The sequence below is a fragment of the Triturus cristatus genome, chromosome 9 (assembly GCF_964204655.1).
Source record: "Triturus cristatus chromosome 9, aTriCri1.1, whole genome shotgun sequence".
Classification (NCBI taxonomy): Eukaryota; Metazoa; Chordata; class Amphibia; order Caudata; family Salamandridae; genus Triturus; species Triturus cristatus.
Window position 1 is genome coordinate 879,963,702 of NC_140592.1, and position 13,872 is coordinate 879,977,573.

At 41.0% G+C, this 13,872-nt stretch overlaps 1 protein-coding gene across 10 annotated transcripts in view; it reads right to left on the minus strand.

The window, feature by feature from the left end:
- The window catches only part of EML1 (EMAP like 1), an 889,011-nt gene that overhangs the window by 227,340 nt on the left and 647,799 nt on the right, over positions 1–13,872 (minus strand). For all 10 annotated transcript variants that reach the window (XM_085626396.1, XM_085626393.1, XM_085626400.1 and 7 more), the window contains one exon: positions 8,586–8,718. In XM_085626396.1, the coding sequence (XP_085482522.1) occupies positions 8,586–8,718 (133 nt within the window). The remainder of the gene's footprint in view (positions 1–8,585; positions 8,719–13,872) is intronic.

Genomic DNA, 13,872 nt, shown 5'->3' on the forward strand with positions numbered 1-13,872 from the left:
GAGCGGCTCATAATAATGCACGTTCATGCGTAGTCGTAAATGCAGGGAAGGGGCTTACTTCACATGGGCTCATTGATATGAAATGAAAAAGAAAGTGCACTGTCAACAATTGGTTTAAGGTGCCGGGCACTATGGAGCCAAACAAACAGAAGAAAGCACATCAAAGGAGAAGAGATTGGGATTTCACAAAAATTATGAGTTTTGGACCCTTCCGAAAAGCAAGATGGTTAGTGAGCGGATGCAGATTTAACAGAAGATGACTGCAGTGCAGAGGAGCCAGGCCATAGAATGCCTAAAGCATTGTTCTTGAAAAAGAAGAAGGCTTGAGCAATGTGGGCGGGGGCCGGGAATACAAACTGAGCTTATCCATGCTAATTTATGGCCTGTTCAACAGACCATTCTATGTATAACATAAAGATTTCAACACTGGCTATTGGGAGACAACAGTGCATAATGATCCTGTTGAACTAGACACCTATTACACTGGGTAACAAACGTATCTTATCTAGATTTCATTTACACATTCCATCAGGCCCCCTTCTCTCTGGCTCCCTTCGTTTGTCAATGGTTCCTTGCATTAATAAAGCCTGATTGGGAGGCCTGCGGTTCTGGAGCAGGCAGCCTCATGTGCTTCAAGAGACCATTCATCGTCGAGCATTCTGTAAATCCCTGCAAACATACATTATCTGTTGCTGACCAGGTGTTGAGCTTGTTCAGTGTATCCCTGTGGCCCACCATTTGTAGCAACAATATGATGGCTTTGGAGGAACAGAGCGCTTTTTATGCAACCAACTTATTGAGCCCATGAATGCCCAAGCCCCCATGTATTACAAGATCTAAGTCATCAGAAAAGTCCATCCAGTCTGCACTGCCCCAACCAGTTTTTAGTTCTACAGTAATCCGCGACTTCTTCACTGACTCGCCATGGTTTTCCTCTTTATATCCTACTGTAGACTGCGTTTATGTCTGATGGCCATGTTTGGAGAAGAGGGAAAAGAACACGGGGAAAACTGAATGGTATTCTTTCCCTGGCCATGCGTTAAATCATAGCCATGAAATACTTTCTATATTTTACTTAATTCCTGTGAAATAATATTTTTTCCAGTGGGACGCCTAGTCTTATTTCCTTGCCACCAGCGTATTGGTTTGACGTGCATGACAGTTTTTTTAAACAATGAAAGCCTTATACCACTCTGCTGAGCTATACCATGATCTTTTGTTTAATCAGCATATGCGGTCCGCCCGGGTACGAATAAGTGTCATTGATGGAGGAGTGCGGAGCCATGGTTACTACAAGCCCCTCCACCCTGGCAGTTCATGAGGCACAGCGTTGCCAAAACAGAAATACTACGAGTCTGATTTCAACCGTATCCATTTAATTTTGGTGCTCACACATTAGGTGTGCATCTGTTCTTTATTATATTATTTCTTTAGTATAGGATTGTTTTTTTCACGGAGTGGAATGCATGGAGCTGGTCCCCATGTGGTCCTGAAGAAGAGGTTTAGGGAAAAACCTTGAAACATGTCGACCAAATACTAGGGACAGTATACACTTAACAGTTGCACTTCCTCCCTACTATTAACCCCTTTTTATCCATACCATCTAGGAGCAGGAATAAATTAATCGCTCACTAGCTAGGTATTTTTAGCATCACCATCACCACTCCCCCATACACTGCACTACACATTTTTTCCACAAAAAGTGCTCCTACGTAGTTCCGCAAGTTGCAGCACGCCCCAGACAGTAGCTGTCTGGGATGGCCCCAATAATGAAGCATGTCACCTAGGTGCAACCCTTGGTGAGTGATTGGACTCAAGAAGAGAATTTTCTCTTCTTAGATTCGGGGCGTTGTTTCGCACATTTAGCGGAAGTCCTTCCCTTTGGTTAGGTTCTCTGATCTGTCATTTACAGATTTGTTTATAACTATAATCACCATATTCTTCATAAAAGGTAACCAAACCACGAATTGCAATCAGGGCCAGTTATTAGTTGCACCTTACCGTACCGGCAGCAACTTCACACTACTAACATTTACCAGTACCCTTGGTTCAATCAGCATCTCTTTATGGACGCTAATCAAATCCTGCATTTTATAATTGCATTCAGGACCAGTTGTCAGCTATACCTTACAAGCATCTGTTTAAGAAATCTGTTCTAAAGACAGAATGTGCTTTTAACAAAACATTTTGTAATTCCCCACATTCTTACCTATTTAGTAAAGTATGTTTTTCTTCCTTCTACAAATAACCAAAAACAGTGCAGTATTTCATCAACTGCTTTCAACAAATATTTCCCTGTATAAAAACATCTTGTTCATGCTAACTGCAGCAAAATAATCATGTAATGTAAAAAAAAAAGCAACCAGCATAGCCACCTTGGGGTTCTGGTGATAATTACAAAATATTTGTACAGAACACATATAATAGGTAACCCTGTAATATGATCCTACATTGCCATCTAGGGGTTCTGGTGACATCATTAGCCATCAAGCAGAGTGGTTTGTGTTTATTAAATTCACCGGAACCCCGAGATGGCAGAAAATGAATATATTACACAAATGTCCTTTCACAATTTTAAAATTACATATTCATTTTGGTGTCATTAGTTAGCATGAAATCAATACTTTAATACTGGGCTATGCTATTTGCTCTAGTGTAAAAGAAGAGAAATTAAATTATTTATTATAAATAAAAGGCTTCCAGTAACACAGGTTTTGAATGCATAAAACACACATTCTGACTATACACATCAGAGATGTGTTGAAGCTACTGACAGCAAGGCATAGGTAACATGGGCCCTGATTGTGTAATTACAACGCTCCGCTTTCTTGAACAGACTGCTTATTAACAATACTCGGTCATTAAGCTCAGACATTTTGAAGCTACTCCTGCAATGTACAGGTAACAGCGACCAGGATTGCAATTAGAATGTTAAACCTTTATTTAACTTTTACTAACAAGCTTCTAATTAACTTATGAGCAATAACAATCTAAAAATGTCGCATCTGCATATTTGGTATGTGCTATAGTATTTTATTATGTGTATTTGTTTTAACAAAAGGTATGTGGCCAAAACCAGGATTGAAGGGTAAATTTGTGCAGTAAGGTGAATCACATTACAGAGGCATCCTATACATTAGGAGAGTTATTTCCCTGTGTAAATTAATTGCTAAAAGCAATCTGCGAGGCAGTAATCTGTGTTTTTCTAATATCATGTTTGCTATACTGTGGTAATAAACTCAAATTTGCCCTTTGTAATAAAGTACTTGATGCGTGAATGTTCATTTATTAGTGCAATGTTCTAAATAATCTGATATTTTCAATGACATGCCTAAATGCATAACTAAATGTATTGCACACAAATTGTGAATAAGAAGAGTGCACGCTTTGAGCCTTTTATTCCGCCTGAGGGCTGGGACAGTTAAATTTGCATTGCGTTTCCCTTTGGGTTATCACCAGAAACTTGATTCACTACCCTGCCCATGTGACGGGGTGAGTCGCCAATCAATACAACACTTCTTGTTTTTTTTCAAATACTACATGAAATATATTAAGTGGCTTCTCCTCCCATTTCTTAATAAGAGCAGGCCTATTACTTTGGTTTCTGCTTACTCATGTATGCTTGCCTTGGCTGATGAAGAGCTGGTTTTCCGCTTAAGCACATTTTTGAGAATTGCCACTAGGGCACGTAAGACAATGCATAATCACGAAGTTTTAATCATACACGGACAGTTCTTAATCTTGAATGGATTGGTTTTACATATTAACGATTTACCTATTATTGTTGATTTTTGTTTCAACTTGCTATCAAATTTTATGATATTGTGTTTATACAACTGTAATTCTTACCATTATGTATTGTTACTTTTGTCATTTTTAACCCTTGTTGCACTTTTATGGATACAATGTTTATCCAAATAAAGTTTGTGAATGATGACGATGATGACAAAAGCACTCAGTTTGCCGTCTTTATTTACTGGGAAGTATAACTCATTAACAGCGATGTGTCTCTACCTGTCATGGTCTTTAACACATTCATCATAAGTCCTTTTTCTATTTCTATAGTCATTTTCATTGGATTTCTAACCATGTTATAATGCATCTCAATTGGTTACTTATGGGATACCTAGTTTTAATACGTTTATTCAGTTCATATATTTGACTCCCTCTAGTGGCTAAATAAAATTACATTCTTACTTCTTGTTCTTACACCCCCAATACTGCAAATTAGATCTCACACTACACTGGCTGGTAGTGTTAAATTAAAGTCAATAATATTCTTTTTAAAGTAAATCAATCATGGTCATCAGTCTTTAATGATGGAGTACTGTTTAAATCTACATACCACATAATGCGCTACGGGGGATGCATATGACATGTCCATAATGCATTTTTGGGATGCATTATACCATATTCGGAAAGACAAAGATTAAATGATGATTTCAAGAAAGATTAGAATAGTGAAATTAAGTAAACAGGGTGCGTTCATTTGAGGCAGAGTAGATTATTCTGAAAGCATACTTTATACATTTGCAAAAAACTATGAATTATGCCATAGAGGATTCAAGGATATAAAGGGGCAGGACCGTAGTATAGAATCAGAAATCACCCCAGATGCAGATACGAGTGAAGAGGAAGATTTGGCATGTTTTCTTCTCACTACAAACTGAACATGTAAAATACCTTATAAATGTACCATGGAGGACGACTTCCCAGATGACGAAATTTTGCCCTTTTAGAAGGTACAGTTGGGAAGTGGAGCAGGAAGAGTGGTAAAATATTCACAAAGAGATTTAATAAGTTAATAGATAACAATGACTGAAAAGTAAAAGATAGCCTGGTAATGGACGTGTCAATGAGTGTATGAAGACTGACGTTATTTATACTAAGAAAGGTAGTTTGTTGCTGCAGGATTTCCAATATTTTGTCCACAGAGGAGTCATCCTCCTGCTATAATGAAATGTAGAAATGTATCTAAGATCTTGTGGGTTGGTGTATCGGGGTAAAACAGATCTGAAATTGATAAAGAGAGTGTAAAACATGGATTAAAAACAAAAGAATTTAACTGAATTAGATATTTAGACAACTTTTTCTATTTTAAATGTCTGTTTATCGGGCATTTCCGCTGTGTGGAGCATTTCGGCCCATAATTAGTAGACTCTGGAGCATTTTGGACTCATTCATAAAAACATTATACATTAGTGCAGTGTCATTCCACTTCCTTTTAGTTACACTTTGTATCATGCTCATGTCCATATTGGGGTGGGGGGTGGGTAGCAAGACTTTTGTTTTTGGGGATAATGACAATTTGGAAGTGAGAGAAAACTATGAATAATGGCTTGAAGGCACTACACAAACTATTAATGTACAGTGAGCAAAGATTTTAATGAAGGTTCATCAAGAAGCATCAAAGAAAGGACATCCAAAATCCACCAGAGAAACAAAATTCTTTAACAAGGACATAATTGAGAGATTTCAGTCTTAGTTATAAATGAGGAATATGTACTAGTTGTGGAAAAGAGAAATCGAATTGAACACTGAAACCTCATGATTCCTTACAAAGAGCCCATGTTTAAATGTTATTTGATTCTTCTCTTTCTAATACCACTCACTAATTTGCACAAGATACCCATAATATCAGATTTTGTTAGTCCCCATCTAAAACTTAAGCGATGCCTTTATCTGAAATAATTATTCATTTTGTTGGGATGGAAAAGTCCTCTGCATGGAAATCTGTGTACCTCTGCCTTGAGTGCTCAACTGTATAGTTATCTGGATCCCTAATTTTGATTTGTGTTGTCATAGGCAAACACGGATCATGCGTATGTGCCATGACATCGGCCTGAATCAAGCATTGCAGTCTTATTGGACTGGGAGGGGTGCCCAAAGCATTGCCCTCATAGTGGCGGAAGGCTGCCACTTCCACCAAGAACTAAGCAGCACGAGCGCAGTGGTGACAGCATACCGTGTAGTGGTCAATAGGAGTGAACAGGTCATTTTTACCCTATGTTACTGGAGTGAGGCAGCTGTTGTTGACCTGACACTAGTGTCTGGGTGGGACTGGGGGCTCCCACTGGGGGGCTGTGGGATCTCCTGCGGCTGTTGTGAGGACACTGGGCTCAAATAAGCTAGAGGACCCCACATGCCCCACCCCACCCCCCCAAGAAGAAAATGTCCTCTAGAGGAGGTCTTCTTGCCAACTTTGACAGCCTCGAAAGGGCATCTGTGGACATTGATACAGAGATGGTTCTCGCCAAATCAGATCTTATGGAAGTGTCCGTGCCTTCAAAGCGAAGCTTAGAAATGAGACGAAACAGGACCTTACTACATGCCTAATGGAACTCCGTAAAGACATAACCACAAAACTAACAGAGCTCCGCACCTATATAGTTGCCGTGGGATAACAGATCCTTGATGCAGAGGGATGGCTGGAAGCCATGTCAACTGCCCAGACTGATGCCATGGTCAAATGCCAAATATTGGCGGAATAACTCCTGCTAGTGATTGATAAAATGGAAGACCTCGAAAATCGCTCAAGAAGAGAGAACCTATGGCTCACAGGGCTTAGTGAGGTGGTCCCGGTCGCACGCCTGGAAACTTATGTAACTGGTATGCTGTCTTCCTTGCTTGGAGACGATCCCCTGATTTCCACCTGAATAGGGTACACCGTGTGAAACCCAGAAGGCAATCCCAGCAACCGTGGCCCAGAGATGTTTAGGTCAAATCACATTATTTCATGGAGAGAGAAGAAGTCTTCCGTTATGCCAGGAACAAGGGAGAAGTCACCTACCAAGATCACTTGTGTATAATTTACCAAGATGTCTCTGAATTTACGCTTCAAGGACTGGCTGAGTGCCGTCCGATCACAAGGGAACTTCGGTAAGACTGTATTCGCTATTGATGAACATACCAGTTTGGCTTATCCTTTGAAATAGGTGACTGGCAACATATTTAACTGATTTTCAGAAGGCTGCGATCTTACTGGAACTTCCTTTTGATGGCCTCCATGGGACCTCATGCCTGGCGGGTGTGGTGCCGAGATCCCTCCAGAAGTTGGAATACCTAGTAGTGCCCGCGCCCCTGTGGTCAGGGTCACAGCTTACAACCGGAGTCGAGTCGGGACAACCCGCCTGACTGATTGCGGGGGAGGGCGATGGGGGTAGCCCTTCAGCTAGAGCTGTGCAAGAGGTCAAACATTGCAGGGATGTTAACAATCTAGGGGATCAAGCACAGCTGCACTGATACCTCGCACCTACCGAACAACGGCCAGTGGCACAGACTTCTGCATGCTTCGGTGTTGACTGGCAAGGTCTCCCTCCGTGAGTGTGGGATGCTTTCAAACAGTTATTAGAGGCCACTTTATCACAACAGCTGCTGAACGTGCTAGACTCTGCAAATTAGAGGTCCAGAAATTGGAGGATGAGATTCGGGAACTAGAGATTGAAAGACTTCATCACCCCTACCAAAGCTTCACATGCGTCTTCACTATGGCTATCGCCAACTAAGCATGTACTTCACAAACAAAGGAGAGCTCTTGCTATTGCATTCAAAGAAACGCTCCTATGTTCTGGGGGGGGGCAAAGCGGGGACACATTTAATGCACACATTACGAGGTAAACTGGAGAAGGAGTATAATATAGAGAATGTTGCTGATAACAGCACAAGTCTTAGATGAGGCAGGTAAAGCAAACTAATTTGCCCGTTTCTATGAAAAGCTCTATAGAAGCATCCCCTCCTTTCCTGAGCACATAAGAGCCTTCTTGGACCAGATCCGTTTCTAAACGTTTGCTGTTCATCATATAGAGTCCTTGGAAAATCCTATCACACAGGAAGAGGTTAGGCTAAATATAAAATTCTTGCATACAAACAAAATAGCAGGGCCAGGCTGCCTCACAGCTCAATTTTGCAAATTCTACCAGGCAACACTTATTCTGAAACTCACAACACACTTTAATCACTGTGCGGAGACCATGGGAGTTAGTCACATTATGAGTGAGGCGGTGGTAACGGTAATTCCAAAACCTGGATAGGACCCTTATTGCACGATAGCCCCCATTAATATAGATGCAAAGCTCTGTATGTTGTTCCTAGTCAAACACAAAATAGCAACATAAATTAAAAGGTGTATCTAGCATTATTCTCCTAGTAGGCGCTTCCTACTCATTTTGTAGATTCATTGGAATTCTGTTTTTATAAGGCATAATAGGTTTACATCAAGGTATTGACTTCCAACCTTATTTAGCAATATGGAGCAGAAATAAGAACGACGACACAAAACGTTGACCAAAAGAAAGCCACATTTCAAGTAGCGTTGCTGCAAGTAAAGAAACTTAGATGGATTAGGACAGGAGACATTTCTAACATGCCTTTTTGCATCTACTTTACGTGTTAACTTTTAATTTATTGCAATGTAGAAGTTTAGGTTGCATTGTTTTAATCTTTCTAAGCAAAACAATAACCCAATAGGTACTATAAAAAATAGCACACAAAGGAGGAGGATATGCTTAAAACATACTTGTAAAAAAAAAAAACCTGTCTCTTTGTTTCGACTGTAGCACTTTTCAACTTTCACTTTTGCTTCATACCTTTTTGTTGCAGGTGAAATTGTTTCTTTCCTGGCCCCAGAGGGTGATGGGCTGGAGCTACTTGTTTTCTTTGGTACAATGGTCCCATTATTAATAGTAGTTCTTAAGGGAAGCGTTTGGACAAGAGGTCTTGCTGCAAAACACAAATGCATCTCGAGTTAGACAAATTAGAAATATCAAAGAAAACATTTTATGGTTTGCAACGGAAACTTCAAAAATGTTAAAATGATAAAAGCTCAATTAAAAAAAAATCACCTATATTCTAGATTTAAGAAAAGCATAATACTTTTACCAATAACTGATCCTCTTTTAGGCACGCTGGCACACACTTTCTATGCCTGTGCCATACACGATACATAGCCATATGGCCAACAAGTCATATGCTAGCTTCACAGTTCATATCAAGCATGGTACACAACTGAAGAACATAATATACGATGAGTAAAACGCACTTGTGTTAGATACTATGAGAAAGTAAGACCACCACGCATTCCACATTGCCTAGAATACCAACAAGTTACATGACTACAGGCACCAGTTGTGCCATGAGACACATATAGTAGAAGTACAAAGGGGCACCATAGGAGAACGGACACAGCATTCCAGACTTACATCCTAGTGAATGATCTACTGCTACAACTCATCACTTGGATAACAAGCATTTGCAATGCAATAGGTCTCACATTTACGCGAGTTTAAGCTATTGGCAATGTAAATGCCTTTTATTTATGTTTTAAAAACCAAAATATAAATAAAAGGCATTGTCATTTACACTGCCAATAGCTCAAACTCGAGTAAATGCGAGACCTATTGCATTGCAAATGCTTTTTTTTAACCTAGCCATATTGCAGGGTACAGTACCATATGTGGCCAAAAGAGGTCCCATGGGCCCTCTTTTGGGCACATTAAGTACTGCACCCTGCAAAGTTGGAGTTATTGGCATTATACATACCAATGTTTTTACCTGGCCATGTTACAGGGTGCAGTATCATATGTGAGATGTGCTAGTGAGTAAAGTAACCACTGCCAGCCTAGCTTAGGACCAAGTGTGTCCTGCCTGAAGCCTTTTAAGAAAATAGTGCCTTGAGGCTGTGATTAAGACCTAGGGAGTAACAGCACTTGTTACAAGGGGCGTCGTCATGGGAGGTTACAAGAAGAGACAAGGCGGTACTAAGGAGGGACTGCTAAGTCTATTGACCAATATAAAGCCACCATTTACAAAGGACAGGGACAGGAGCCAATTAAAAAGAAGGGTGGAAAGTGGGCGGAGCTTAATGCACATATCCTGAATACAGCATGTTTCGATTTGACAGTCAAGCGCTGCCTAGGCAAGACCTAAAAAAGAATACCTACTGATGAAAGTTGTTCCACGTATGCCCATAACTACTCTGATAGTGGACGTTTGGTACATTCCTTTTGAACATCTCGCACTCAACTGCAGAAAGACAACTTAGTACTATAGACTGTGTGTAAACAGGAACAAACAAATAATTACCCTGGAGAAAAAGACATCTTGAAAGCTGATATGTCGGCATGCAGGAGAACACACCAAGACTGGACAAAAGAGGATCCAGGAGCATCAATCTTACTGTAAAACACACCTTGACCAAATCCCAAAAATTATGACCAAGACCATGCTGTGCAACTCATGAGAAACCCTCAGTGGAAAGTAAAGAATGCTAGCAGTTAAGTCCCTGTTTCATATGGGACTCTCTAATAAGTGAAGCAGGCACTCTCACAACCAGAACACACAAAAAGCAGCTCTTGGGGCATCCCCAATCAATGGTACATAACGTCCCCAGACCACACAGCACAGTGGTATTCAGCTAATAAGTGTCACTACTAGAGAACATTGCTACACAAACAAATGATGGAGGGAATGCTAAATAAATCGTTCATTCACACACAGTCAAGAGATCTAGGTTAAATCCATCGTTCTTTTGTTCACCATGCCACCCCAGTTTAGACCCAGCCATATGCAAATCAGTCTTGACCCTGTGCCTCATGAGAACAGTCCAGACCGAACTGCCAAGCCAGGTCCTCCTTGGACTGTAAACAAGCATCCTGGGACTAGTTTCTGGGTATTACCCTTCATCAGCCTGGCTAGCTTGAATCCAGTGGCACAGTGAGCAAGGGGCCCACTTCTGGGAATACGCATCCCACATAGGGTGAAAATAACTACGCAAACAAATGATGGACGGAATGCTGAATAAATCCTACATTCACCCCCAGTCAAGAGATCTGGGTTAAACAAATGATGGAAGCTTACATTTTGAGGCACATAAAGAACAGTGATCCGCTGAGCCATATTTTGGCTGCAACAACTAAAACAAATATTACTCTATTTAGATACTAAACATTATAAACCAATTGTAAGATTACTGATAAACTCAAAATTGGACTATGCTACTGTGAGATCTACCAAAAAGACAAATTAAATTATTATAATTAATTCAAGATATGGCACCCAGTCTAGTGATAAGACTGGGCAAGGTTGATAGCATAAGGCCTGATCTCGGATCCCTTCCTTGGCTACCTGTAGCCAGGAGTGTCACATTCACAGTAGCATATTTGGCGTTTCATTAATGGGAAAAATCCTCAGTCATGGAAAGATTGCCATGGTACTGGCGAAGACTGTTGCTGCGCTCAGGCAGCAGGATGCTTCTGAGAACCCTAAGAAGAAAGATCCATTGGAAGGGTGCACCGCAGGTTTGCCGCCCTAGATTCACAGATATGAAATTCAATTCTAGAGATTAAACCTAAATACACACTGCTAAGCTTCAGACGAGCAGTTAAAACATGTTTTTGATCCTAACCTTCTACCTATGATCAATATATCTGTAATGTACTGATAAAAGTCAGGCAGTTTTCCAACAGAGGTAGGCACTTGGAGCTCATTTATTTCGTAGCGCGGGTCAAATAAGAAACAATTAAATGATAAAAGTAACACCCAGATTGGTTTAGGTTATCACAAGAAAGTCCACAACTGGAAACATTGACCGTAATGACCTGGAGGGAGGTGATTATCCTACCAACGCGATCTTTATCTACAATCTCAAGGACCACATTGAGTAAACGACTATGTAGGCCTTAATAGCATGGAACCCCCTGAATTAAAACAACTGCCCAGAAGTTGATTACAGCTGCAAAAGAAGTTCTAGAATCGCCATAAACTAAAGAATGCTAAACAAGAGGTCAGCAGTGATTTCATGTTCTTTGGCCAAAGTATGCTGGACATACATGTCCTTCTGTAAGTCTGATTCTCTACAGATAAATTATATTTGTATATTAGAAAGTTTATAACAAAGCTTTCCTTCATGAAGTGTGACTTACTCCTGGAAATTCAAGTGCAAGTGATGAGTCAGTCACAATGGATCACAAACACATTATTGTGAATAGGGCCCCATGTAGCTGGCACCTCGCAGACACACAATCATAAATACAAGCTGGAGTCCTTCTTATGACTTTTTGAAAGAACATAAGCACTTGACTCAGATTCTCAGCACTAAATTACATACAGCCACACATATCTCACAACCAAGATACATTCATATTCTAGAAGTAACTTCTCTGAAACCCTTAATGTTCACAGGTAACATCAGCTGTTCCTAGAAAAAAAGATTGGGAGGCCAGATGCACCGTGGAGGCATGGGAAAATTGACAAACATACTGCTAGGAGGTGAGGATTTAAAATAAATGCCCTGTCCCTTGAATGAGACTAACACCCCTTTGGAAAACCAAAACAGAGTTGAATATTGGAGCCGTGACGTAGCAAAAGTGCCATGGACCTTACAGCAAGCAAAAAAAAAATACCTCCATTACTCTGGTAACGAAATGCAGCCATAACTAGCACTGCACCCTGTTGGGACCACAAATGCTGCTTTACTGATACCTATACCCAGTTTGGGAAATAGGGAATGGGCACAACACTTCTGATTTAACATAGGTGGCTTATCAGAGGAAGAAATGGCATTACATGCAAAAGATCTGAGAGCAAACAAGCCATTTGGACTTCTACACTTTAAAGTTTATGACCACCAGCACACCCCTCTTTCTAGAGTGGTATGAGTTTTACTGGGCATCTGAGACTGAACAGCAAAACCCAGAAATTCCTAGATCTTTATAAGTTCTACAGCAAGTGAGAGGATGGAGTAGGCTAAAATTTCAGTGAGGAATGTGAAATATGAGCGGAAAAGAAGAGATAAAAAAACTGACAAATCCAAAGGACGGTGCGGACTGCACTAATGCGAAGCAAACACATCCAACCCGCAATGTTGCAGGTGGTGAGAAACAAGATCTGCTACTATTTATTCCATCACAGGCACTGTTGACCCAGAAGTTATTTGTACAGTACACTACATCTGGGAGGTGCTCTCTTGGCATGGGTGTCTTAAATGTGTTTGAATTGATGTAGGGTCCTTGAACAAGGAAGTGGGAAGTCCAACCAAAACCCCCCAGCTTGGTTTCCACCACTGCGAGGCCCACCAAGCCCCGTGTCGAGAAATAGCAACTGAAGAGTATACATTTCTTGGGTGTCGGCGCCGTTCATTACCATGCATATTTCCCACTGAATCAAATAAAACTCCTACAGAAATGTATAAAACTTGAACACAAACGATACTCTTGCCACTACTAAAGCACATTTATTTTACTAACTGGGAACATCTTTATTTCTTAGTTAGACTCATGGGGCCATATTACATAAAATGGCACACAGCTCCAGTCTTTGCTGAATGCACCCTTGGGTCCGCCCAGTGCAAATAGCGACAGCGCACCATATTACATACAAAATGTGCTATCCCCAGTGGAGGTGTTAATGTGTGACAGCGATGGGAAGAATGCGGCACTTAAAGAGACAGACAGTTTGAAACAGATGGACCGGCAGCACTTTGACCAGGTGGCAGATACATATCAAAATGCAGGGAGATGCAGTTTGTGGCTGTGCTGGAATAGGTGAGAATAACTTGGGTGTGCCAGCGCCCCCCCTCCCCCGTTTTAGTCTTTCTCAAGGAGTACCCTCAGAGAGCGCACAGACTAAGTCACTTTCTATGTGGTGCACAATACGTGAGCCCCTTGACATCCCACTTGCACCTGCACCCGTGTCTGTAATAATAAGCAGGTGTTGGGGCAAAGAAACCCGCCCAAAGAATGGGGCCACACTCTCATGCACATGAAGGAGCCCCCCCTCAAGCTCACACAGGAACAAAATGTGCGCCAGCATGATCAGTATTACAGAGCGTGCAGCAGAAGCTCTGGGCAATTTCTGTAAGATGGCCCCTGGTGTCTG